Below are 28,000 nucleotides of genomic sequence, written 5' to 3' on the forward strand. Positions count from 1 at the left end.
TGCGGGGCCGCAGTGCTGCAGCAGCGCGCCCGGTACTTTTCCATCACCGCCGGCTCTCGTGAGGGCGGCTGCGCTCCCGCTGGGGCGATCCCAGCGCTCCCGGCCCTTCCAGCTGCTCCAGGCCGGGCAGCGGCGGAGCCCCGGGCGGGCGGGGCGGCGCATGCGCGGCCGGGCCCGGAAGGGGCGGCCGGGCTGGCGCCGGTGCGAGCGCCGCGCTGGGGCTGCGGCAGCGCCGGGGCCGCGGCGGGATGAGCCCTGCGGAGTGAGCGCAGCCCCGCCTGCCGCCCCGCGCCGCGCTCGGCGCCTCCGCCCCGCCCGCCTCCGCGCTGGCTTCGGGCCCCTTCTCTCTGCGCTGCGGCGGGCGGAGGCGGCGGAAGGAGAAGCCCATGGAGGGGAACCGGGACGAGGCCGAGAAGTGCATCGGGATCGCGCGGGAGGCGCTGGAGGCCGGGAACCGCGACCGCGCCCTCCGCTTTCTGGGCAAGGCGCAGAAGCTCTACCCGACCGAGACGGCCCGAGGTGAAGCCCGGCCCCCTCCCCGCTCCCGCTGCTGCGGCCCGGCTCTGTCGGGACGAGCCCGGACCGGCCGCGGGGCCCGCAGGAGGGCGGGCGCTCGGGGCCCTCCCTCCCCGGGGGGCCGTGCCGGTCAGGCGAGCGGGACCCGGCCCCAGAGCCGGCCCGGGGCTGTGGCGGGGCCGAGTGTGTGCCCGGGAGCAGCTCCGGGCAGCTGCCTTCCCCCGACAGTGCGTGGCTCTGGCGTCAGGCGCTGCGCAGGAGAGGGTTTGCCTCCCCCGGTGCCAGCGGGGATCTCCCAGGGCCGACCCGGCTCCACGCCTGCATTCCCCCTCCTCCCTAGAGCCGTCAGTAAAAGCGCGGCCGTACAGACGAGGCTTAGCCCCGATTAACATCAGGACATTTCAGGCCCCAGGCCGAGACAGGCTGACTTGGCTTCTTTTCTGTCACTGTGAGTCACCCCTCTCTCAGCTTGCAGTGAGAGCTACAGCTCCAGAGTGGACCATATCTTCATTCTCTAATATACTTGTGGTTTGGGTTTTCTTGGGTTTGGTTCCCTCTTGGTCGTACAGCGGCCACATAGGAATTGCATGGGGGTTTACCTTTCCTAGAGAAAATGGAATATGTGGTGCCCACCAAGACTTAATTAGCTCTTCTGACTATTCTATACTAAAAAGTGGAAAAATATGTAGCAACCTTTTAGTGAAAAGTGTTTAGAAATAATTGTTTAAAAAGAATGCTAGTAACTTTCAGTGTATGTAGAACTGTTATTCCCCTGTATGTAGAACTATCTTGGAGCCTTTCTGTCACACAGTGCCAGATGTCAGCTCAAAACACCTTTGGATGCAGCAGGGACTTGTTGCGTTCCTCTGGTTCTCACTTACGTGGTCTGTGCTGTGCAAGGAGTGGGAACAACTTCAGCGCCCTGTACCACTTAAAGGCCTCAGCATTTGCCATTTCTGCAGTGGAAGTTTGAGGCCAAATCTTTGGAAGTTGCTGTGGAGAGATGCAGGGAACATTTTTGGGCCTCTTATCTCCTGACTTCTTAAATGCAAACAATAAATGAAGATTTCACTGGCACTTTTCTTTTTAAATTAGTGCTTACTTTTTCAAGTGTTTATTTTTTCTCCTACAAGACAGCATGGATGTTGCCGTATTCCCTTAAATTTCTGTGGCTTGAGAACATGACATGCATGAAAATACTTGGAGCTTTTTGGAATCTGTGTTGGTCAGGAGGCAGGAAGTCAGAGGACTTTAATTCAGCTTCTTTCACCAAGGAGAGCAAATAGCTTAGTCTGCTTCACACAGCTTGTTATTATCTTATATTTCAAAGATAAGAGTTAAAGGAGCTTTCAGGAAAGAAACTGACTTGTTTTGAGCATTTGGGGGTTTTTTAAGTAGGACTGCCACTACATAATCACCATTATAAAGTGAAGAAGTGCAAGAAATAGCTGGCTAATTAGGCTATTGTCTGTAGGACACTTGTTTTATTCACTGTGGAAATTAGCAAAGTCAATCACAAATGAGGCACAGACCTGGGGAAAAGAAGATGGCCTTGTGGTAGTGGGCTGTAATCTGGGGAATTGTGTCTTCTGAAACTAAAAGCTTCACAGAATTTCTATGTGATGTTAAATAAGGCAGTTCACACCGTTTCCATTAGTGACCAGCTAATTGTTTGTGCTTCGTTTTTCAGGTATTCAGCTTGAAACAAGGGCCTGATTTGTGGAACTGGTGGGCAGTTAAAGCTCCATCTGAAGCTAAAGAGAATTGCAGATGCCCTAATACCACTGAAAAAGTTCAGGCCCTAGGCCTGATTTGAACTAGGTACTTAGAAATTAGGGGACTCTGTAAACATCTAATATCTCTGTGCTTCAGTTTTCTATCAGTGGAGGTTGTTAAATCTTTTAAAGTCATCTCATTTCCTCCCAAAACAACACCAACTCATTGATTTTATTTTGGTTTTAAAATTTGAGGAACTTAAATGGCCCTCTTAAAAGTGCAGTAAAGTGCAAGGACACAGACTGTCTTTTTTTCAGGACAGGCTCTAGAAGGGCTGCAATAAATTACAACTGGCATTTTACACTAAGAACAAATTAAATTGCTCTCATTGGCATCTTTTAGTTGGGGGGTCTACTTGAGGAAAAAAAATCCAACCTGTAATTCATAATTCAGGTAATCAAAAATGTGTCATAGGACATACCAGAGAGAAAGAAGCAGTTAAGGTTTTGTGAGCCCATTTAGTTCTAACATAAATTCTCATTTTACAGTCATAATGTGTTGGGTTTTTATGGTGCTAGGACAATGTGGTGCAACCCCAATTGTCTCTCTGCTCAATTATTTTTCTCTGGAGTGTGGGTTAGAAGGTAGTTGAACTAGTTTCTCACTGAAGTTGCAGATTCTTAGTGTGGTATACCTTTAGTATCGTTTTGAGAACAATTGCCCACCATTTCACAAATGAAGTTGTCAGTCATAAAAGCAATGAGAATGGTAATGCTGAATCTTTTACTGGTGGGAGCTTCCTCCTCCTGATGTTGTAGTGGATTACAGAAGGGCAGAGAATAGGTTTTAACTGTTGTCTCTAAAACAATACTGTGTGTGATCTGCTTTTGGCAACATTTACATTTAAAGGGCATTCAGCACTAGTTCAGTCACCAGTGAAGTTTAGTTTTGCTAAACAAAGCTTCTGCCTGAAATAGGCTGACTGCAGCAGTGCTATTTTAAGGCCTTCCTAGTGTGAAATGTAAGGTCAGTGCTTATTTAATGATACTGAGCTAATGACTTCATAGTAGCAGTGTCCACGCTGATGTCATTCTTTGCTAGAAAATTGTTTTACGCTTCAGCCATTCAAAAAATCGTTTGATTTTGGTTTTTGCTAATGATTCATCTTGCAACTGAACAGAACCTAATTGCTTGTCTGAAAAAGATTTTTAAGAGTAAGTTTAAAGATAACAAAGGACAAGGTGTCCCTTCTAGGTGCCATTCTGTTTGAAGGCACAAAACAGTGTTAAGGAAAGCTTTATTTTTTTAGTGCTTCTTAAGATTTTCTTACCCTATTTCTGATGCTGCTATTAAAAACAAATTTTTTGGGAGCATGTCAGTTTAGTTTTTAGGCTGTTGCATTAGGACAAATTCTGAATTAAACAGAATTCTTCTATTAGTGAAAGTAGGGGGGGAGAGGGGTCATGTTCAATGCATAATGGAATCAAATGTAGTCCAAGGATCTTTCATTCAACAGCAGGTAATAGTACACACAAGAGAGGCTTCAGACACACTCAGAGATAAGATTCTTTCTCTTACCTGCTAACAAAATAAGTCTTTGGTTCCCCGTATGTCCTATTTTGAAATACTAGTTGCACAGTGAAAGTTTTCTTAAATGCAGTGTTAGTATTACATTTTAACCGCTGGTTTTACCACCAGCAGTTCATGGAAGAGTCAGAGTATTTTTTTACTATCTAAACTGTATCTTCTATTTGAAGGAAACAATGAACCCATACCCTTTGTGTGGTTTTCTCTTTTCAATGGCATGTTTGTGTATGCTGTGTCCTGCTATTTTAAGAAGTTCACACTGATATATTTGAATTTTATTTTTTTAAGTATCCTGCATTGTATTCTCAGCAAGGCAGCTCCATTATGAGGTCTGAGAAGGGGATTAGAAAATAGTGATGTTTAAAGCATACTGCAACCAAACCTATTCATTAAGAGACATAATGCCATGCTTGCTGTGAAGAAACTCTGGATGTTAAAAATGCAAACCGTCGCCCATGCCTGTGTTTCTGCCATTTCTGCTCCCACAGATTCTGCATAAATGTTGGTGCAGGGATGAGAAATTTCTAGAGCAATACCAATATAAAAAGGAGGAACTGCAAAACTTTGAGTAAGCATTGTTTCAAGAAGGCCACATGTTCAGTAGGATTCTATGTGATGCCACTGTTAAATGTCATACTCACTGGATAGAAAAATAATTTTTTTTTGTTCTGTTTTTTGGTTGCACTTCTTTGGAGCACATTTGAGCTGAAATCTTTCATTCCCAGGGCACTGTCTGTTCAAAGCTCTGTTCTTGGTTAGTTCTTGATCTGCAGACCTGGTCACCTCGTTGGAGTTGTTCCTACTTCATTTACCTCAGAACTTCATATGCCACAATGAAGGATATTAGAATAAAGTATTGCAAATATTGAATATGTTCTTCAGTTACAATCCATAATGCAACTCTAGCTCTCCTGTTTTCAAGCTCCAGCTTTAATTTGTAGTGAGAGCATGCCCTCAGTTACAACTAGACATCAAAAGCTTAGTTGTTTCTCTGTATCTGCTGTAAAGAGCCCAATCTGATCAATCCATGAGTCTTGCTGAGGCAGGCGGAGGGCAGGACTGACTCTGAAGTCAGCTGACATTTTCAGGCTGAGCGTAGCTATTCACTAATAAGTGAATGTAAAAGTAAATACTGGGGAGCTTTTAAGGAGTGGTGTCTCTCCTTTTCAACAAAGCTCCGTTTTCTTTTCTTCCTGTGATACACCATCTATGATATGTAGGATCCCAGTTTGCCGCTGCTCTAAAAAAGACCCTGCTGGGCAGAGAAGAATTTATTTTTTTTAATTAGGAGAAAAGTCTTAAGGGTTCTTCCCACTGACTTTCTAGAAGAAAGTGCTATGCTTTCATAGTGCACGGGATATTTTTCCTTAGCAAGTTTAGTGCATTTTTAATGCAGATAGTAACTCCTTTTCTTTATGAAAAATATTTAGCCTATGTAGTTTGCCACGTTGTTCTGAAGGAATCTGTTTTTAGGAAAGGTGGAATATTTAATAATCTTAGATCTGTATTGTACTTTGTGTGCAGTCCCTTATGTTAGAATGGTATTGTTTCTGATTCATTGCTAAGACAGATACCCCCAAAATATAGGCTTATATACAGAAAGACAAACCAGACTTTGTATATAATGTTTATTAAAACTGCTAAATTTGAGATCTGCTGGAACATGGAATGAAAGAAGATTTCAAGAACTAGCAGAAGCCAACTGGTTTTCAAGATTCAGGTCTTGAGTTGGGTGTACTTGGCTGGTCCTGATTTTTCTGTGGCATTTTAACAGTGGTTTGAATTTCAGATGATATAGCCTGGAAGGAATAGAGCATCAGTTTGTGGCACTAATGACTCAGGTTATTGATAGGTATGTACTGTAGGAACTGAAAAGTGCTGGAGATGGGCTTGATGTCTGTGTGGAATAATTTGCACTTTCTATAGAGCGTAAGGTTAGTTCCCCTTCTTCAATTTGCAGTTGCTTATTCAGGTGTCCAGATGTTTTCACCCCAAGGCACAGGTTCGGTGCCTCTAAAAAACATCTAGAAATGAAGCACCTGGACAAATTCTCTCCCGGGTTACAGTACCTTGGCAGAGATGGATGGGAGGAGTCTGGTCACTAATTTTGAAACACTTTTCCATAGTTTTGCCATGAAAAGGAATTGTTAGACTGGCTGCAGAAACACCTGTGACACAAAGTGGTGATTGACGGGAAGGCGGATGTAGCAGCTAGTCTTGTAATGTGATGCTCTCATCTAAAATACTTGAGAGCCCTGACTTAATCACTAATACCTGTAATGATACTATGATATACTGTTGTTTTTATAGTTTTGTTGGAAGCTATTATGAAGAATGGAAGTACTGCTGGGGGAGGCGCTTACTGCCGAAAACCAGCCAGTAACAGTGATCAAAGTAAGCCAAATAGCACAAAGGAGAGCAATGCATCTGCTGCAGGTGAAAGTGGAAAAGGCTACAGCAAAGACCAAATGGAAGGAGTATTAAGGTATGGCTTAAATATGTCACTGCTTTTCATTCTGTGTATTATGTACTTACCCTTTCAACTCTGTCATCTAAAGGAGCCACAGGAAGTTTGAGGTTAGCTCAGAGGGGTTACTTGCACTGAACTTTGTCTGGAAGGAAGAGTTTTGCTGCTTTTAATCACCAAATGAGACGCTATCACTTTCTGCATGAAAGATGCTATTCCTTTCTTCTAACTATTAAGGCTACTTTATGGAAAAATAATACTCAAAATAGTTATTGAGTAGATCTCATGGTAAATGGGAAAAGCTATGAAAATTCTGTTGTGCAACTTGCAGGACAGTGTTTCTCTTCAGTATTTTTATACTAAAGATACATGCTCACTCCTAAAGTTTATTTTCAAGCTAATCTAATCAAGCTAATCTAAGACCAGACAGGCTGGTGTTAGACAATTGTTAAAATGATTTTAGTTTGGATGTAAAGGTGTCTGAGAAGCATTGGAACATACAGTCTGAGTTGTAGTATAAACTCTGCTTAGAGCAGCTTGATAGTATTAAGATGAGGTGACATCAGGAAAGGATGTATGAAAATAAACAAAGGTCAATAAAAATGCCCTTTTGAAGCAAGTAAGTCTTAAGTCATGTTATTACTGCACATATGCTGGCTGTAGGAGCAAGAAAAATATTTTTTCGTATGTGCCCAGGTTTCTGCTAAAGGAATATGGATATAGGAAAGAAATTGCACACCTCAAACCCCAGTATTTTCAGATGAGCCTAGCCCAAATATTTTTAAGGGAGGTTGAAGGGAAATCAAGAGGTCCCTGTCTCCTAGTTTGTGTATGTTGGATGTTGTGCATAACAGAAATTTGGGGCGGGGAGAGGGGTTTCTGTGCATCTGTGAAATGTGTGTTACTGCTGATACGATCTTGGGATCTTCCTGAATTTCAGTAATCTGTTCAGCTGTGCTAACAGTGAGGAAAGAAGTAGTTTTTTCTTTGTTGATACAGAAGCTCTGCATTCAGGCAGGTAGACAGCATCAGCTCTCACATGGCACATGGTTGTCCTCTTGGTGTTATTTACTAGAGCTTTTCATGTACCATCATCTCCACTTAATTAATGTTATTGCCCTTTGTGATACATCTAAAGTAAAACCCGGATAAGCCTGTATGTTTTTGGCTACTTCATAGCAATTGTTAAAATGAATGTAGAATGTGTGTGTAAGACAAAATATCCAGAAAGAAGTCCTCTGTAAATGTGGCTTAGGTCAAAATAAGACATGTCGCACACTTCCAGAAAGCTGCTGCAAGGAAGGCTGTCTTGGTGCCAGTAGTCACTCACCTGTGACATGCCATTCTGAGCTGCAGTCTGCTTCGACATCAGGTTCCCTGCAAGATCAGTCTGTTTGTTTGTTTTAGCAGAAGGTATGTTACCTACTTTGTCTTGACTAAAGTGGTGCTGTAGAGCTAGCTTTTTTCTCTGGTAGGCTTTTGTGGTATTGGGTATTGCTTTCTTGAAGGGATTTGTTAGATGCTATATAAACTTAATTCAGTTTGTTGAGATCAGGACCGGAGTTAGGGATATTCAAGAATTGCACATTGAGAATAATATCGATGCAACATTGCTTCAAGAATATTGAATGCTGAATATGGCGTTTTAAAAGTTACCAAGATCTTTGCAAAATAAGCGATTGCAATACTTTACAGAGCAACCCATGTTTGTTTAACATACCACTTAAAATCATGTGTTAAAACAATATCTTCACCTTTGGTTGGGGAATTCTGCCATCCTTTAATATAGCAGTTTGTGAGCCTTTAGAGAGAGATGGAATTTTTGTTTAGATATGCAGTGATCAACAGAACAAGTTTTGAGTTCGTGTTGGAAGTTTTGAAATTTTTGTCATGTTACTATTTAGTGACATAAACCACTTAAAAAATTTGTGGCTACAAATTAAAAAACATGCGTACCTTGCCAAGGAGAGTAGACTTAAATACAAACAATGGGCTAAAACTAAATGGAAAAATATAACACATTCCGTGATGATAACTGAGAGAAAGTTCATGTTTAAACCACAGTGAGAATGAGCTTTCTAGATGGAAACATCACAGACAGCATATGATATTGCTTCAGTCAGACCCCAGGTTTTTCCAATTAAATGAAACATGCCCCTTTGGGGAGGGTATTCTTTAGAGAATAGAGTTTGTCACCACCATATGCTTCTGCTGTACCGCAGTGGAATGGTTTCCAGATGTTTGAATTGGTTAAAGAAATAGTGCGTGAAAAGAGGTGGTTTTAAACAGTGTTTCATGCCCAGTTGTTGTCTTTTTTTTTTCTGTAAGGAAAGAAGTTTATAGACAGCAAGGTCTAAGCAAAACCTTCAAACCTCAATAAATTCTGACACTCAGCATGAATTGGACATTGCACAAACAGAGTTGGTTTGCATGTGCGTGATTCGAAACGTCATTATCCTCAAATATTCTTCCCTTTAGGAGTTTTTGGTTCAGTAACTGAATGTGGACGTAAGTACAGTCTTCTGCTTTCAACTACACTTCCATACCATTTCCAATGCTTTTGTTATAAGCTTCAGTGAGCTGTCAGACAGGGCAACTGACTCTGAGCTCCCTGGGTTGGATCACTGATTAAAGTTCCTGGAATTGTACAGCTATCTTGAATTTGCTTGTGACAGCAGATTTAAGAAGCATAGTGAGGACATGCTTGGAGCAATGTAACTAATTTAGCTGCATTAATTTTCATCAGGGTTACTCTAGTAGCGTGAGTAGCTATGAGTACAAACAAGCACCTCTGTGCTGCCTTTACTTTTTCCACATACACATGGGACACCGATCACTAGCAAGTTGCCATTACAGTTCTGTAGAGTATTACATGAGCTTGCAAGCTGATTTCCTTTGATTGCATAAGTGCTGGGTAATGCTGCTCTTTGTGGGAGCCACGCTCGCTATTTCAGTGTGACGGTTTGAAGTTTGAGAGATACCACAGCACTTTGTTGCTTTCAAGTGGAAATGCTTTGAAAATCCCATCTGTAGTACGTGCATCTTTTTCTTAATGATTCTTGTCTTGTCACTGAAAACTGGATCAAGTTGCCTTAACACCCTCAGGTGACCTGCATGTGGGAGATATTGACAGGAGACAAGCACAAATATGCTAGGACCCACGGCAGACCTAATGTCTTTTTAGAGCAAGTGCCCTAGAAATCTCTAGGCAGCTGAAAGCTACACAAGCAATGTCAGCTTAAGACAAATGTGTGAGAATCATGTGCATGACAAAAAATTAAGCATTTTCATGTTGTATGTTTTATACAGGCTCTCTTTAAATGATCTTAAAATGAACATGGTGTTTGACCTTTTTGGTCTCTTTTTTTAGTCAATAAGCCATGGCATGTTGCCTTTTTGACATCTGAAAGAAAACTGCCATGATTAGTAGTATGCTGAATTTGCATTGTGGTCTTGTGGAATACTGCTTTTCCTGCCTTGCCAGTGCCTACTTCTTAGAAGAAAGCATAAGAATCAAATTTTGTATTTGGATCTTTGAGATAGAACTAAACAAATTAGAGGCATGAGTTCTGTAGAAACCTTGCAAGACAGTATTAAGTGTCATCAAGTAGTGGTCAGGAATAATCAGTAGACTTGATTTGAATCCATGTAGTGAACCAAAAAATTGCCTCTACGCATTTCATGGATCAAAGTAGGAGTATAAGTTGTGTGACTGACTTTTCCCAGGCATTCTGCTGACACTTTCGCAAATCCAAAAAAAGAGAGGTATTGTTTTTTTTCTAGCATAGAGTCAAGAAGATAATTAATTGCAAGTGGATTAATAAGAGCAATCTGTGTGTTAAAAAAAGCCAAACCACCAAAGCAAAGAAATCAGGGCATGCCTTTAATTAGGCTGTAGAGTTACCATGAATTGTTGAAATATCCAATTGAATGGTTGAGAAATTAAGGTGGAAATCATAGTCATAGAGCCTGTCACAGAAAAGTGGCAGAGAAGACGTGATGGACTTTGTCAGAAAGCTTGTAACTAAAATAAAAGCTTAAATAAAATCTGGAGAAAAGTATGCTGATGTAAACACAGCCTTTAATATTTCATGTCATACACACAGTAGAAACAAACTGATCAGCTACATCCAAGAACAAGGTAGTAAGACAAGCACCCTAATGTGTTGTTGAATTTATCAGTGCAACAGAGATCTAAGACTTCTGCTGCATTTGTTTCAGAAACTAGGGATATGCTGGTACCAGCGTGAGTTCCTTGACAATGCTGTGACCTTCTCTTCCAGAGCACTTCTTTCAAGCCATGTTTGTCACCCAAACTGTGACTGGCACATTCCCAATTCAGCCATGAGATACCATTTGCATCAGGCTCTCTGGCATAATTGGAAATTTGACCTGTATAGATTTTGGTCTGCATGTTACTGTGTTTTTCTGCTCAACTCTAGGATCAGAAGTCAGTATAGCTTCCTCTTGCTGTATTCTTTGTCACTAACTTTGTCACATTGCTACTCACTGTGCTGCTCAGCTCAGATACCTTTGGGAGGAATAATTGTGGCTCCTTGGACATGCTTCTGGTTGAAGTATTTGTCTTTTGGGCTGTTCCTGTGAGGTTTTGGAAGACACTTTGAAATACTTCATCATACTCCAAATTTCATGATTGTGCATTGCTGCAGGTATTTGATACAGTAAGGCAAGTATCTCTGATAAGTTTTGTTAATCCGATAAAAGCTGGCAGTACTGACCTAATCTGAATTGCAGATTTGAAAAGTGATCTGACAAGCACAGCATTAAGATCACATCATTTTGTAGTCACAGGAGAACCAGTGGTGGTAGCCCTAGGGTTTCTGGAGGTGAGAAGAGATGTTTCAGGACCTGAAGGGCTTCCTCTGCTGTCGGAGCATGGAGAGAAGCCCAGCATCCAGCAGAGTTGTTGGTGCTGCAGTTTGAAGCTGGCTGACCAGTTCTACTGCAGGTGCCTTGTCAGCTGCAAGCTGGGGTAGTGGAGTTTTGCAAGTCGTGATGAGATACCTCTGTCAACAGGCTGGGGACAAATGTAGGCCATCACTTGCTCTCCTGCAGTTTGAGAAGTCTATTCTGTAAAAGTCAGGTGTTATTTCAGGAACAGCCAGAAAATCTATTAATCAGAAGGACAGTGCCAAGGTGTTGGCAGGGGACTAACAATGCAACAAGGAGAGAAATAATAGAAATAATTTTCTAGTAATTCAGATACAGAAGTGATCCAACTAGAAATGAAAAATACAAGAAAAGCAATTCACAAAAGAAAACAAAACCCCAAGCAAAGTATCAGTTAAAACATCAAACTTCAAATAAGCCAGAAATAAAGAGCAACAAAAATAACTCATTCAATACAGAATGGGCAGTTAGTAAGCAAGTGATGTGTACATTAGAATTTTAAAAAGAAATGTCTGTGTGGAGTTTATGTGTGCAAGAAAACTAGCAGTAGGAACTGCAGTGCCTTAAGGGTAGCAAGACCAAACAAACAACAATTTGAAATGCAGCATTCAGAAAGTTGTTCATGCTGAAAGTGTTGCAGGGGTTTCAGGTGCAGTTAAAAAGCCAACAGTAACATCAGTGATGGGGCTTTTCCAGAATCTCCACTGGTTTTACCCTTAATTTTTCCCTGCCTTTACTGGCTGATTTTTGTGCCCTGTAGTCAGAGAAAAGTGAGAAAGGATTGGATCTTTCCATCCACCTGCCTTCCCATGACAGATCTCCACAGGATAATTCAGTGGTGCAGGTGAGGGATTCTGGCTGAGTGAGGATTGTCAGAGGTCAGTCTACTAGAGTAAAGAGGTGAGGAATATGTCCAAAAACATCTGCATCTTCTGAGGGACAAGGATCAAGTTGACCTTGGCTTCCAACAGCTTCCAGCAGCTGGAGAGAAATTTCTCATCAGGAGAGTGGAGTTTTGGGAGAAGAAGACTTGGAGCATCTTTTAAAGGATGAGGAGGGATGGGGCATCTGAGGCTGTGTGCTGGGGCATCTGAGGGTGGGCTGTGTGCTCCAGCGGTGTTAGAGAAGCCTTGTGGCTGAACAGCCATGTATGACCTGAGTCCTGGTGGCCCCACGGTTTGTCCTGTGATAAACTGACTTACCAGGCTCCGTTTGTGATGCATTAAAGTTTTGCTTCTCAGGAGTACATCACAAGCACTGATAATTTTGTTTAATTGGAAATCACCTTCTAATCATCTTTGCTTGTCCCATCATCCCCAGAGCAAATTTTGGTGCAGAACTCAAATGAACTAATCTGAGGGGGGGAACTGAGGTGTTACCCTGTTACGATTACCCTGAATTTTGCTCTGTCAGGAACCTCCTGGCAAAAGTCACTGACTCCCTCCCAGGAGGAAACTGCATTAACCACATGCTGGCAACTTACAGTCCAGGTGGTTTTTGCCTTGAAGTGGCCAAGCAATGGTGTAAAACTGTTGGCTAATAGCAGAGTGTGGCAAGGGCTTTATAGCACAACGTCACTGCTGAAAATTCCAGGCTTAGGTATGGTTTTTGGCCCCTGTGCATTTGTAAGATCATTTAATTTATTTTTTTTTTTGCTATAAAGCTTGATTTGCCTAATCCAAAGTCCTGCTAAACTGCAAAATTTCCATATGCATATGCATGTTCCACATTTGTGTTTGTAGAATTTTTTATTTACGACTGGGAAAGACTTGCAAAGAAAAAACAGAAACATGTTATACCTTGGCTGAACATGTCCCTCAGTAATAAAAATTACTCATTTGTGGGCCAGGTTCGGGATAGCTGTTGCATGGAGGTGATTGCATTAATCCTTTAGATCTTTTAGTATATACCCACCATTGCTGCTTCTCCTTTGAGGGTCGTCCACTGTGCAACATCCACTGGTTGTGAACAGGAGGGAACTCTCAAATGGTTTTGGGGAGTTAGAAGTACAGGTTGGCATCTTTGCATTTTTTTTCCCCCATATTTCTCCTTTTGGCATCCTAGAGTTGTGAAATGAATATATATTGCAAATAAATAAACTTCCATGTTAGGTTTTTTTTTTCATGAAAAATGACAATATGCTATTGATGGAGAGAGTTGTTGAGGATGCACAATGCTTAAAAACATTTAAATTAATTTTTAACACCAGAGTTTTAATGCTAAAACAATAACAGCTTTGCTAAACATGGACAGCTCGCTGTAATTTTATGTCAACCAAAGTTCTGAAGAGTCTGGCCCACAAACAGCTTAGAAACAATTGTTGAAGAGAACGTAGATTGAATGCTGAGGAAGCAATTTCATTAAATAAAAGCTTAATTTGATACTGATATTTAAATAAAGCTACCTGTTCTTGGTAACAGTTCATGAGTCATCCTGGCATTGAGGCTATGGATTAAGGGATCTGTACACTGCCACACTTCTTTCTGCTTGTATAGATTACCAAAAAATAGTTTGCAGTACTCAAGAGTATAATTTAATGTCTTTTCTTTCCAGCCTTTCTTGATGGATTCACTATGTTCTTTTTAGTTAGCTCTATCACCTTCCTAATTGGAGCTTATTAAATGTTACTTCAATATAATGAGCTATATTTATTTTACAGGATGTTTGTGTTGGCAGCTGCCTGCATACATTTAATTCAGTGCTCTTGTGAGCATTTCACTGAGGCTTCCACAAAAGCTCCTGTGTTTGAGCACAGGAAGCAGGATCCCTCAAATGAAACTTGATTTGATCAATTTGTGAAGTAGGACGGACCACACATGATGGTGTGGTCATACTTGTGATGCTCACATTCCCTTAATTACAGGATTCTCATTCCATGAGAATGCCAAAGGCTTGCTTGCTCCCTTGTTTTCCACATGGCTGCCCTGTGTATAGTCTTGGAAACATTAAACCCAAATTTACATAGACATTTGTGTATGTAAGAGAATGCAGATACAATTACATCCATGTGAAGAGACTCACATGAAGCTTTTAAAGTATTTATGGGTGTAATTTCTATTTCTTGCTCAGACCAGCCCATTTCTTTTGGCATGCACCCCGTGTCAGTGTGCCTCATTTCTGCAGTGCAAGTTTGGGATTCAGCCTTTTCTTTCTGAATTCTTACCCAAGTAACTTGGTTTGATTGTTAAGCTGTATTTACTGGTTTGATCAGTTCTTCCTGCCCCCATAGAATTAATGTTCTCTCTTTTCCTCTAAGTGCTCTTTCTTTCTTCTGGGGTATTGTGAAGTATACTAAATCATTGCATCATTTCCACATTTTGCTTTTTGTGTCTGGGTTAGGCAGCCTACAAAAAGAATATTTCTGAGGTTTGAGTTTTAAAAAATGCTACACTTGATTATATGAGATGAGCTAAATATGTAATTGCTGGAGCTAAAGGTGTGCCTTTGAATTTACCTAAACACATAGAGAAAGATTAAGTTCCAGGTGCATTCCCAGCAGCAGAAGTATTCTCACATGTTTTATTCTCTGAAAAGTGAATGCTTGAGTGATGGTATGATTTGACTTTTGTTTGGAGAAAGGGAGGTATTGTTTGCTTTATTTTATATCCTTCATACCAAAGTGCATTTGCTGTTTACAGTCAAAACATATTTTCCTGCCTGCTAGTTGTGCAAAGTAAATTTTGAACCTTCTTTTATGCATTATTAACAGCAATATTAATGTAATTGTGGATGGGGAAATGCTACAGTAGTTGCTAACTGAAACCCTCTCTTACAACTGTGGTAGTTCTACAGTAGAAGTAAAAGAAACATACATAATAAGCTCAATAGTGAGTTTATTATGAAAAAAATGACATTCTTTGTTTCTAGAGTTGATATTTAAAAAATAATTTATATTGAAAGCAAAAGATGTAGTATAATGCACCACTGTAATGTATGACCTCATTTGCAGCTGTGTGTTAAACCATTACTTTTACATCTTTTTGCTTGCAACATTTTATGTCATTTTCTTTTGCAGTATAAAGAAATGTAAAAATTATTACGAAGTCCTTGGAGTGTCAAAGGATGCAGGGGAAGAAGACTTAAAGAAGGCTTATAGAAAACTTGCTTTGAAATTCCACCCAGACAAAAACCATGCACCAGGAGCAACAGAGGCTTTTAAAAGTAAAACATCATTTTTACTTGAAATTTCTTTTATGATTGATCCAAATAAAACATATTTATTTGCATTGATCACTTGTATTTTTACAAATGCAAATGTGTTTTTTAGCTGTTGTTAAGCTGACATTTTTATTCAAGAAAATATTTGACCTTTGTTGTATTAGAAGTATAGATAAATAACATGGACTTTGGCAGTAGAGCTTGGTTTCAGAAAATTGACTGTGATGTTCAGTACAGGGAACAAATACTTGATCTGTGAAACCCAATTGCACTTTTTTACTGTTGTTGACTTAATGTAGTAATGGAATTATATTGCCTTGGATCTTTACTGTACTTAAGCTAGAAAAAAAGAAAGCAATCCTTGATAGCAAAATGCACTTTTAATGAATCATGTGCCACGCTAAGTTGCCTCTTCCATAGAATTTCTTGTATGTGTGTAGTTTTACTACTTTTTCTGCATAAAAACACCTGAGTTCAATCATGGCCTTACTAGTAGTTGCCTTTGACCATTTTTTAGGTAAAATATACAGTCTGACTTGACCTTATTTAATGCTGCCCAGCTTAGCCCTACACAAGGGAAGTTATTGAAGAAAAGCTTTTTGAAGGAAACTACAGCTTCATCTAAGATGAAGAAGAATGTGAATCTGTAAGAAATGATAATGCATAAACAATCTGATCGTGGTGCATCTTTTTATTTTTTTCTTGTGTGAGGTTTACATGCAGACATTTGAAAAAATCATTCGGATAAAACACTTAAATTGGGGAGGGAAAAAAAGAAAAAAAAAGTCCTGAGCAAGACTTCTGGTACAGACTTTAAGAGGTAATTATAATAATATATTAACAATTCCAGGTGAAAAGTAGATACAGCAGAACAGGAAAGTTGATTGCTATTGATTCATTTAATACAGCTATGTGATTTTTAACATTTTAAAGATGATTTGAAATGCTAAAAGATAGCAATCATTTGCGTCATCTAGAAGATAGCTCTAAAAGATACTATTCCTATAAAATTGTCTCAGGCCCTGGGAATAAAATAGTTGTTCCTTGTTAATAGCATTTCAAATCATCTTTAAAATGTTAAAAATCTGCTTCTTAATATTTTATTTAACATGAGCACTTTTTACAAGTCTAATTTCTTCATCTGAATTTCACTTTCTGGTTTTTAACTAGATGAGTAAATGAACAGAAAATTTTGTAGGGGAATCTCATTGACCAAAAATTATTTAATGACAACTAGCATTTTCTTGCATTGAAATTGTCATAATCCTTTTCTATGGCTGAGTAAATTTATGGTTTAGTTTTCTTTTAAAGGTATCTGATCAGTTTATGATATCCATCTGAGGAAAGGAGTTCATAATAATAGTTTTTATTTCATAATAATGGTTTATTTTAAGGAAAGGTCACATTATAAAACAGAATTGCATTTTATGATAGGTAAGATACTTACTTAGATCTTGACCTACCTAGTACTACTCTTTTATTGTACTGAGCAGTCTCACTGAAGTGAATTTTAAATCAAAGTTTGTGCAAATATAATAACTTCTGCCATCTTTTATCAATTTAATCAAAAGTCTTGCCTTTGAAACTTTTGAGTAGTGACTTTTTTCATTTTTATGTCGTTTTTGAAAAGAAAATTATATTGGAATCAAATCTGTTGTGAATTAGCACCAGATAATCAAGAGGAAGTAACAAACAGGCACACTGTGACAGTGTGGTAACTTCACTTTATTTGCAGTGACCCGATTTATCTCTCTAAGTTTTTAATTCTTGGGAACCTCTAAATTTTTACTACCAATTTTATCCTTGTACTGAGCAACAGAGCAATATCTGATGTCAGTTTATATCATGCTTCAGTGCAAAATACCAGGCTTCATTTCTTTGGGTTTTCTCCTCTACTTAAAGGAATTGCTTAGGTTTTTTCCTAAGGGCATCTTAAAAGACACATAGGTAAAACTCATTAACTTTTGCTTAGACTGGATAATGTTTAAAATATTAATTATAAAGCCACAGACTTATTTACCTGTGTTGAAGTTATAGTGTTGCACCTCTGACGAATTTTTGACGACTGATGGCTTTTCAACACTGAAAATCATAATCCCTGTGCCTTGGATTTGTTGGCTGCAAAAAGACTCTTTTGTTAGAGAGGTCTGGAGGAGAGAGTAGAGAGGAAGGCAGAAAGGACTTAATGAAGATATGAGTGAAGATTGTTCATCAAGTGGCAACACAAACTTTCCATTAATCTGCAAGATCATTATGTCTGTGCACAGCAAGAAAAAAGCTTCTAAAGTCAGCAATATATGTGGGTTTTCTTGCTGATTTTTCCATGCTTACCTAAGTGAGGGTTTTTCCCTTTCTACTGCCAAAATGGAAGCTGTTCATTTGTGATACCGTAACATAAACAGGGAGAAGCATCCAGATCAGGACCCCCAAACACTGAGGTCATACTGACTGCCCGAGGAACACACACATTCCTGTCACACGTGCCTGTTCTACTCCTCAGGTTAGATCATGCAAAGCTTTGTGTTATTAATGCAATCCATAAATACCTTCAAAAGCATGAAGAAAAATACATTCACACTCCTATATACAATGAAGTTGATGCATTCCAAGAAATGACCACTTACCAAATAAAACCAAAGAAAACCTGCTGAGTCCATGATGTTTTTTTAAGCTAGCTGCTAGAGCAAACTCCAATTACCCAGCTTCAGAGTCTCCTTGGAATGCTTGATGCTTTTTTTGTAACTGCAGTGAGAGAACATTTCCACAAGGGTAGGTAGGTGTTCCCCTAGAAAAGGAAACAAAGCTCTCCTGCCTTCTGCCTTTTTTAACAGGATAAAAGGCCTTTGAATAGCATTGGTGGGAAACTTTGTGGAATCTATTCCAAGAAAAGTGGAGATGTTTCTGGACCTTGTTCTACTGTAGTTGTTTTGTAATGTACAGTAAATTACATCAATTGCTGCCTATTTTTGACTTTGAAATTGCAATTTTCATGCTGGAATAGCTTTTATCATGCATTTATGGGAGTTGTGTTTTATTCCTTGCTTCAGAAATTGGAAATGCGTATGCTGTGCTGAGTAATCCAGAAAAGCGAAAGCAGTATGACCTTACAGGCAGTGAAGAGCAAACTTGTAATCACCCTAGCAATGGCAGATTTAACTTCCATAGAGGTTGTGAAGCAGATATTACTCCAGAGGATCTGTTCAACATGTTTTTTGGAGGGGCCTTTCCAACAGGTATTTGTATACATCAGCTTAATTGTCGATATGTACTGCCCAGAGTGGCATTAGAGTTTATGACATTATAAAATAGTAGAATTATTTCAGCCAGCCTTGAACCCCAGCTCTACAATCTGCATAAGTTTATTTTTCCCTCAAGTGTTGCTAAATCCTAAAAATGTCAGTTCTTACTATCATACAGCTTAAAATACTTACTTTAAGCAACTTTGTAATTTCAAGATACCTTAATGTCATTTTATGTGCTGTTGTGCAGTAATGTAAAGTGCTTTATGTTGCTTCTGTACTGACCTCTAAATAGTATTTTTGTACATGATTTAAATGTGGGTGTTCCTTCCTCAGGTAATGTACACTCATTTTCTAATGGTCGTGCTGGCTACAGCCATCCCAACCAGCACCGTCAGAGCGGGCACGAGAGGGAGGAAGAGAGGGGTGATGTAAGTTTAAGCACCATTGGCTTTAAACTACAAAATTTGCTTTCAGTATTGTGATTGTACAGGAGCTTTGTACTGTAGAGGAAGATTTGTACCTGCCAGCTGGGTATTTTAAACTTCAGTGGGTGGTTCGCTTACTGACTGGTAAATAGGCATGCAAATTTGAGAAGGTAATAGCCTGATTTTGTAAACCTGTTGTTGTATGTCACTCTCTTACTAGTGACTGGTATTATTAACCTATATATGCCACTAATTGTGGCCACTAGTCCTTATGTGCATTGATAAATTTATTTGGACTGAGGTAAGAATTGAACATGTGGCTCGGTATTCACCTACATGAATTATCTCTAATCCTGTATAATCACATATCACTGTACAGATGAGACCAAATCATGGCATACAACATAGCTGAATCCAGCTTTTATTTGGTAGTTGCTTGTGTGCTAACCCGTGAACTCCTGCAGCTTGAGCACTGTGTGAATATTGTATATGCAATTGAAAGTTTAGATAATACCACAGTGTTTGCAGTTACTGTTTTCCTAGTAGCTTTTGCGGCTTAAAGCAAAAAGTCACACTTAGCATTAAGTATTGTCAGATTTACCTGTTTGCTTGATGATTTATGAAATACCTGAATCTGTTTTGTTCCTTAGGGAGGTTTCTCTATGGTCATTCAGCTGATGCCTATTATTGTGTTGATCTTTGTCTCCTTGTTGAGCCAGTTGATGGTATCTAACCCTCCTTACGCCTTATACCCAAGATCGTAAGTAATGCTTCATAACATCACCTTAAAGCAGAGGCGAATGTATTGCAATCACCCTCTCCCACACAGAAGCATTGTGGAGAGTCTTCCATTAGTTGATCTTTGATTTCCCACAGTGGAGAAAGGGAGGGAAGGTATAGATGAAGAAGAACAAAAAAATGTAGGTGTGAAGAGCATGCTGTGAGAATGTTACGGAGAAAAGAGGTCAGCAGTACCTGGAGTTTAGGAGATCTAGTACAAGGCAGTGGGTCCATGCAACATGGCACGTTGCAAAGGTGTTTACATCGCCAACATAGTTAATCAAAACCTGAAATCTGCTAAGGCTCGTTACTCTTTTGGGGGTAATCTGTGTTTGTAGAAGGTGAAGAACTTGAAAGCAACTTTCTTATCCTTATTTAAGTGTTAAACACGATGACGTCTGGGAAGATTGTCTGTTCTTTGCTTCATTCTAGGTGATGGCAAAATTTTCATTCTGTTGTGAAGAATTCTACTTGTGAAACTTACCTGGCTATTTAAACCTTCTTTTCTTATGAGAAATAAGTAACTTGAATCAAGTGTGCAGCTAACTGGTAGACATAGCCCACTCACCACACTGGTTTTGAATGTCCTTAGTTCCTTGCAGAGCCCCATAACAGAAAGGTTTCTTTTCTCCTGTTTTTCAAAGTTCTCTATTTCTGGAGTAGGTTGTTTTTCCCTTCTGCAATTAAGCTGTTGTAATGCTTAGAAAAGCTTTTCTGCCAAAATGTTTGCATCTGATCTTTGATTTTGAATCTACAGAATGCCATCAGGAAAATTAATTTATCAAGGCTGGCAGCAAACACTTCAGAATGGAGATGCTATACTGGCTTGCTGCAGAATAGTGACCTGTTTCTGTTGAGTTTGAATGTATTTTTCTATTATTAAAACTTATATTTGGCCAAAGAGGTATGAAATAAGTGTCTTAGTAAAGTGGAATTTTGTTTTTTGAGATCAAGTGTTTAAGCAGCAGAAGTTTAGTGTTTAGGTAAAAGCAATGATTTTATTCTCAAGAAGATTATAGAGGCATTCTTTTCATTTTTTATCTTGAAATGGCAAATTTAGGAGTGTGCTGGTATTATTTAGTAATGGCAATATGTTTTTTAAGTCTACTTGTGATGTAAAAACAATAATCAAATTAATATTTAGTCTTTCTCTCCCCCCTGCCTCCTTTTTTGCAGAAGTACAGGGCAGACCATAAAAATGCAGACAGAAAATTTGGGTGTCATTTATTATGTCAATAAGGACTTTAGAAATGAATACAAAGGAGTGTCATTACAGAAAGTGGAAAAGAGTGTGGAAGAAGATTATGTATCTAACGTTCGTAATAACTGTTGGAAGGAGAGGCAACAAAGTAAGTGTGCTAATATGTGTAATTTAATGAAATCATGCATTACTATAAAAATAAATTGCCTGAGGCAAGAAAGAATTGCTTGTATTATTACAATATCTCAATGCAATAGTAAGTGTAAGGTCCCGTGCTGTTTCTCACTTTAAAACTGTCCCCAGTGTCACTTAGTTTTTGGATTTTACTCAGTGATCTAACAACCATTTGCAAATTATCAGCAATTTTAACCTGCTGCTTTATTATCTGTGACCATTTCTCAGAAAATGAAAGACTACACTAAATTGATAATGATAAAGCTTTTCTCCTTAACTCACTGTGATTTGTAAGATTTCTCATGTCTTCCACATTACTTTTTCATGGCAATAGCTCATTTGCCTAGGTGCTTCTATATAAGTAAATAAATAAACCAGAAACTTACATAGGTGTTTTCAGAGAGATGAAAAAATAATCTGCCTTGGACCACAGTACATACACTGTTTTTCCAGGCAACCAAGGACAGGCAGCACATCCTGTCAAACAAGGGGGTTTAGTGTGCCATCTGTTTCTCCAGTCTAGTATTATACAACGAGTTACTTCTTTTCAGAAACCTAGAATTCAGTGTTACAGCATAAGAATACTGAAGAGCACCACCAGCCTTTTCTAAATCAGCATCAATTTTAATGTGCTGTTACAATTTTATTGTTATCTGTGACTATTTCGTGAGCTCTGTGGGAACAGCACTGCTAAAATTACATCAGTGTGGAATTTATCAGGTTGTGAAAACTACCCAAACTGATTTTGAGTAAGAGTCTCCTAATGTTTTGGTTTTGTTTGTTTGTTGGGGTTTTTTTTCTGATTGTAGAAACAGCTGATTTTGTGGTTTTATGGATTTAAAATACCTGTTGTGTGTTAAATCTCTTTGACATTTAAAATCTATCTGGGGTTAACTGACATTTAAGAATGTCTTGTATTTTGAGTTGAAGTGACAAAAAAGATTTTACAGAATTACAATGTTCAGCAACGTCAAGCTGTTGAGCACCAGTATAATACAGAGAGCTCTTAATTATTAATAGCTCGGAACACTGACAGTCTGAATCAGCATCAGTTGAAGTAAAGGGCTTAACATTAAGGTTGGATTTTTTGGGGCACAGACAGGATGCTAGAGGTATCAATAACAATGCAGGATCACTGAGAGTAGCCTGTATTTGTAATGTCTAGTGAGGTCTGACAGAAGTCACAGGGTTTTTTTTGTTATTTTGTTGTTGGGGATTTTTGTAGGGTGTGGTTTTTTTCTTTTTATCAGGTACTGCTGTATGAAGTCTGAGGAAGCTGGAAGGCTGATACAGCTTTACCTGCTCAAAAGGATAGACTTGTTACAAAGATCTAGCAAAGGAGAACTGTAGCAGTGCTGTTGTGGTTGTGTGTGAGGGAAGTTAGAACAGAGAGAAGGAAAAGAGGGCAAGGGTTAAAACCTGGCATGTTTTGTACAGCTGTCATGTGCCAAGTATTCAGTTTGTAACCTAAAAAATCTTTTCTCCTTTCTCCTTAAAGAAACAGACTTACTTTATGCAGCAAAAGTATATCGAGACGACCGCCTCCGAAAGAAAGCAGAATCCATGTCCATGGAGAACTGCAAAGAACTAGAACGGCTGACCAGCCTCTACCGAGGAGGATGAGCTACAGTTACACACACATCTTACCTATGCTGTTATCTCTCCTGAAACTGAGAAGAGATTTAGTTTCACCATGGATGCTGGAAAAGAGGGTGGATGTAAAACTCTACTGTGTAGCTGTTTCCAGAAACCTTATGCTGAAATATCATTTAACGGCTTCTTTACCTACTGTGAAATATAGGTAACTTTAATTGTTTAGATTTTACTTCAAAGCTTCTGTGAATTCTTTCAGCAGAGAGAATAGCTCAGAAAGGATGCTATACTTGTAGAGACTTAGTCATAGTGGTTCTCCTCTAACATATTTGCCATGTAAATATCTGTGGAAAGAACACTTTGTGTATATATGAGTTAAATGACTTTCTATTTAAAAATCTCAGAAATTTAGTTCCATACTACATTTTGTCTCACTGATGGAATAAATAGTATGATTACATCACTCCTATTCAGATGTCAAGTGTGTGGAGTTAAAAAAATAATTTTTAATATTTTATCTCTAACTCTATGTAAAATCTTCTAGGTTTACCACTTAGAGGAACTTGGTATTTTTAAATATAATGGCATATATTCCTAAATATCTGTTGGGGTAAATTGATCTGGTGTAGAGTAGCAGTTTAGCTGTTGTAGTTTTTTAGCATTTCTAAGCAATGCTGAGAAAAATAAGAACTATACTAGTCTCTTTTCAAAGTAAATTTGCAAATGCTGTACAGACCATTATAAACATTGCTTTTAGTACTTGCAACAGTTTACAGCAGCTCTACCATTTGGTATTCCAGTAGTAGTAATTCCATATGTATGGTTAACATGCATCCATAGCTTCCTTAATTTTCACCAGAAAGGTAGAGGAAAACATGCAACACTAAAATATTAACACTAAAAAAAAAGGCAACCTAATTTTTTTTTCCTGGCAGGCTTCCATTTTCTTACAACTTTTTTATTTCAAGCTAGGTCCCAATACTGATTCCTCAATGGGCACCGCAAGTGGAACAGGGAAATTTTCCTAAGGACAAGCTATGTGCCTTTCAACCCTTTTGCCAACTATTTAAATGCTTTGCTGCTTTGCAGTGTGCTCCTATGGTCAGAGCCGTATCACTTGTCAAAAGAGGTAGGGTATGTGTTTTTTGGGACCAGAATGTAGCTGGACTGACTTGGTAGAAATGAGCAAGCCTACTGTTTGGCTCCTCCGTAGAAGATCATGTAACTCAGTGGCCTGGAAATGGAAACTATATGTAGCCACACCTGCTGATGCAAAGAGGTGTTCTGAAGCAGCTAAGTACAATGTACTTAAGGTTTATCAAAGTATGTTGAAAATGTTTTTAGGTTCAGTAGCTGATGTTTTTTACATTTTAACAGTGTTATACAGGGGAATGTTTCTTGTATTTGAGAATGCCAGATAGCTTGTATTACAGGCAATATATTTTGTTTGAGAAAACTGCTATCTTTGGACAATGCTATCAGTTCATGTGGAGCCAAATATTTCTCCTAAACTGAAAATTTAAATACTTTGTCTGACTTCATTGCAATTCCTTCTGATCTACAGCAGGATATGACTTTACAAATACACTAAATGCTACTACTCTAAGTGACCCAGAAAACATTTTGCATATCCCTTTTCCAAATTGTCCCAGTGGAAATGTCTTCTCTTGAATTGGTGTAACATGAGACTGGCTGCAGGCTTTTAACTAAGCAGCTAAACCAGCATTCAAGGTGGACATAAAAGCCTGGGGCACAAAACAGAAAAAAAATTGCTGAAACAACAAAAAAAATGTGTTGCTGTACTGAATGCCCTTACTAAGGCTATAGTAAAAGGGTTCAGATGTAATGGAAAGGCATCCAGTTGTTTGAAATATGCAATCAAAATCTATGGAGAAAACGAGATTCCCCAGATTTTGTAACTGTCCAGAATGTATTGTAATTATATTAATGAAAACAAACTATCAAAATACATCCTGGTACTCCTGTGTCTTCTTAAAAGAAGAAAGTTGTTCCAAAGGCTTTAACAAGTACTTAGACCTTCCTGTTTACAAATGAGTCTGAGCTTGCAAGTGATCTTTTAGTTAACAGGAAAAAGGATATATAACACATTTATCAAATATTGGAACTGTAAAGTCAGAGTGAACAGATGGTCTTAGCAAAGCTGCCTGTAATAATCCTATGGGCTGTGTCTGTCCTGCAGCCACTTCTGGTGCAGGTGAGAAGTGGGGAAATGGATGGATGCTGAGCTGTGTCAGCTGGGTTCCATTCCTGTCAGTTCTTCTGCAAGCTGGAATGATGTGCTGGCTGTGCCCTATGGCAACACAGATATCCCATAAGGCTAAAAGTAAGACCTAGACCGCAACATTTCATTTGACTACCTTGCAATTAGCACTTTCTGAAAAGGAAATAATATGTTTATACTGGTGGAAGTATGCTGCTTAGAATTTAACAGATTAAATACTTGCACACTTTGAAATATGTAGTAATGTGCAAAAGGATGCTGTGATGTCCTGTGGCATAAAGATTAAGCTGCTCTAAATATGGCCTGCAAACACTCTTATAATATTTCAAGTGGGTGTTTTTCTCCTCATGATTGTTGCTTTTTTCCTCAAGTCTGAAGGGTTGTTTTGGGTTTTTTTTCTTCAGAAATGTCAATATCTTCCCTGGATTTGTTGAGGGGATCTGCTGGAAAGTACAGAATTAATTTTCTCATGAGCAAAATGCAAATTGAAGAGGGTGGAGTACTTAAATCTTTTCAGATGACCTTTCTTCAGAAGGAAAAGTTCTCATTAAAATAAGATATTGGAAAGAAAAGAGAAAAACAACACTGTTTTTGAACAGCCTGACTAAAAATCCCTCAAGATTTTAGCTACATGCTCCTTACTGTTTTTATTTAGTGATTACCTTTCATTTAATCTAGAGTTAAAGATAGCACGAGCATGGGTTCTTGGTTTTATCCTTTAAAAGGGCACGCAGAAAAGCCTGGCAAAAAGAGAAAAATCTTGGCATGACTCTGACATAGCCTAATGAAAAAAGGAGGTGATTTGCATCTGCTGAAATATAACATCAATATGTGTTCTATTTATGGAGCATCCTGAGTCACAAGTGAGTTCAGTGTTCACATCTGATGAACATTTCCCTACAAGTTCTCTGTTTGGGTAAAACAAGTCTAAATTGGAATTTTTAACTGTTTTTTAAATGGTCATTTTTCTTTTAACAAGTTTCCAAGAAATGGGAGAACATTGCAGCACTAAATATGTAACAGATGAATTTAAATAGACGTTAGAGACAACTTTAAATAATAAATATTTTTAATATAATTTTGTAACAAATGCTGTGAAAGGATTAAAATGGGAGGGCAAGAATATTTTTTAAGGTTGTTTGTTCATAAATTTCATTCACCATTAAGCAGTTGTTATTCTGACTCCTTGTAGCTCTGTCAAATAGAAGGAAAGTGTAATAGTAAAAGCATTTTGATTTTAAAAAATACAGGTAATATTAAATAAATTCTTGAAGCTATAACTTACTTACACAAAATATAATGCAATAAATATAGGAAAGAAATAGGCCATTTGTTGTGGTTTGGGCGCAGCCATGGATAAGCACCATGCAGCCAGCTGCTCTCACCCCCACAGCACGATGGGGAAAATTGAACTCAGGTAAAACCTGTGGGTTGAGATGACAGCAGTTTCATCATCGAAACAAAATCAGATACCAGTGATCAACAGCAATGAAAAGGGACACAAGGGAGAGAGGAAGTGATGCCCAGTGCAATTGCTCACCACACTCTGACCCATGCCCCTGCCTGTCCCTGATGAGCAGTCAGCAGCTCCTGACCAACCTCCCCAGTTTATACACTGACCATGAGGGGCTCCATGGGATGGAATTGCCCTTTGGCACATCCAGGTTTGCTGTCCTGGCCGTGCTCCCTTCCAGCTTCTTGTGCACCTGCTCACTGCCAGAGCGTGGGAAACTGAAAAATCCTGGATTTAGGGTAAGCACTGCTCAGCAACAGCTAAAGTATCAGTGTGTTACCAACGTTACTCTCATACTGAATCCAAAGCACAGCACTACCAGCTGCTTGGAGGAAAAGTAACTCCTCTCTCCCCGCTGAAAGCAGGACACCATTATAAACTATACTTCCCATACTGCTCAGTCTGGCAGGAATTCGGTTTGAGTATTGGGCTTCTCCATGTTTTTAGAAATAATACTAAAATACACTGTTTAGTTACAATGTTATCCTTCATGTAAGATACGCTTCTCCCTCCAGTACTGGTTTATTCCACATATAGAATGACTGTTATTGGGATGGGAGAATAAATTCCCATTAATAGCAATACAGGAGCCATCTCATAGATGCTTTTGCATAGCTTTTATTCAAAATGTGACAGGGAAATAAGTAAAATTGATCATTGAGCATCATGGCTGCAAATAATTTTTAAAAAGTTGCATTTTTAAACATATTTACTGTATAGTAGGGAATATTTTAATAAATGAGAAGACCAAGGTTGTCCCAGGTAGCATTTTCAAAATACTACCAGAAGCTCACATGATGATTTTATGGGGTTCTCTTTTAAGTATCTCTCTAATATGACCAAGTCCTTATCAAATTGCTGTGTGTGCATGGCTTGGATTAAGAAGGAGGTATGGATTCTCAGTATTCAAATAAATTTGTTCTTTTGAATGACCTTTTCCTCTTACTTGCAGAAAGTGGCTTATTTCTGTTTTGAGCTTTTTGGAAACGTCACTGGACCTATATGTGCAGAAACATTAGCAATTTCCAAGGTTTTTTTTTTTTTTTTAATTTACACTTTTTAAAAGTTTAATTTGATACTGGCATCTAAGCAAAATCTTCAGATATCAACAATGCTCTAGTCCCTGTTGGTGTCCCGTCGGCTCAGTATTGGGCCCAGTCCTGTTCAGTATCTTTAGTGATGATCTGGATAAGGAAATTGAGTCTACCCTCGGTAAATCCACAGTGACACCAAGTTGGGTGGCATTGTCGATCTGCTGGAGGGCAAGAGGTCTCTGCAGAGGATCTGGACTGGCTGGATCAATGGGCTGAGACCAACAGAATGAGGTTTAACAAGGCCAAGTGCTGAGTGCTGCCCTTGGGTCACAGCAACCCCAGGCAGTGCCACAAGCAGGGGACAGAGTGGCTGGGAAGCTGCCCAGTGGAAAAGGACCTGGGGGTTCTGGTGACAGCAGCAGAACATGAGCCAGCTGTGCC

General features: G+C 39.1%; 1 protein-coding gene across 3 annotated transcripts; it reads left to right on the plus strand.

The window, feature by feature from the left end:
• Positions 1–154: 154 nt before the first annotated feature.
• DNAJB14 (DnaJ heat shock protein family (Hsp40) member B14) lies at positions 155–27,458 on the plus strand. 3 transcript variants are annotated; one of them, XM_030271681.4, is made up of 9 exons: positions 382–519; positions 2,207–2,337; positions 6,130–6,304; positions 15,213–15,358; positions 18,403–18,588; positions 18,931–19,025; positions 19,673–19,782; positions 20,979–21,151; positions 22,676–27,458. In XM_030271681.4, exons 3-9 carry the CDS (start codon positions 6,147–6,149, stop codon positions 22,798–22,800), a joined length of 993 nt encoding a protein of 330 aa, XP_030127541.1. In that variant the 5' UTR covers positions 382–519; positions 2,207–2,337; positions 6,130–6,146; the 3' UTR covers positions 22,801–27,458. The 3 variants fall into 3 exon arrangements, with proteins under 3 accessions (XP_041571858.1, XP_030127540.1, XP_030127541.1); XM_030271680.4 differs by lacking the exon at positions 2,207–2,337 and having other exon boundaries at positions 209–519; XM_041715924.2 differs by lacking the exons at positions 2,207–2,337; positions 6,130–6,304 and having other exon boundaries at positions 155–519.
• Positions 27,459–28,000: the final 542 nt, after the last annotated feature.

This window comes from Taeniopygia guttata, chromosome 4, assembly GCF_048771995.1.
Source record: "Taeniopygia guttata chromosome 4, bTaeGut7.mat, whole genome shotgun sequence".
Taxonomy (NCBI): Eukaryota; Metazoa; Chordata; class Aves; order Passeriformes; family Estrildidae; genus Taeniopygia; species Taeniopygia guttata.

Bases quoted from the DNA above. Each gene is read 5' to 3' on its own strand.
- DNAJB14 (XM_041715924.2), top strand. From the start codon at position 161: ATGCGCGGCCGGGCCCGGAAGGGGCGGCCGGGCTGGCGCCGGTGCGAG. The intron at 19,783-20,978 runs GTAAGTAATGCT...CCTTTTTTGCAG, and splicing joins TACGCCTTATACCCAAGATC to AAGTACAGGGCAGACCATAA. The intron at 21,152-22,675 runs GTAAGTGTGCTA...TTCTCCTTAAAG, and splicing joins TTGGAAGGAGAGGCAACAAA to AAACAGACTTACTTTATGCA.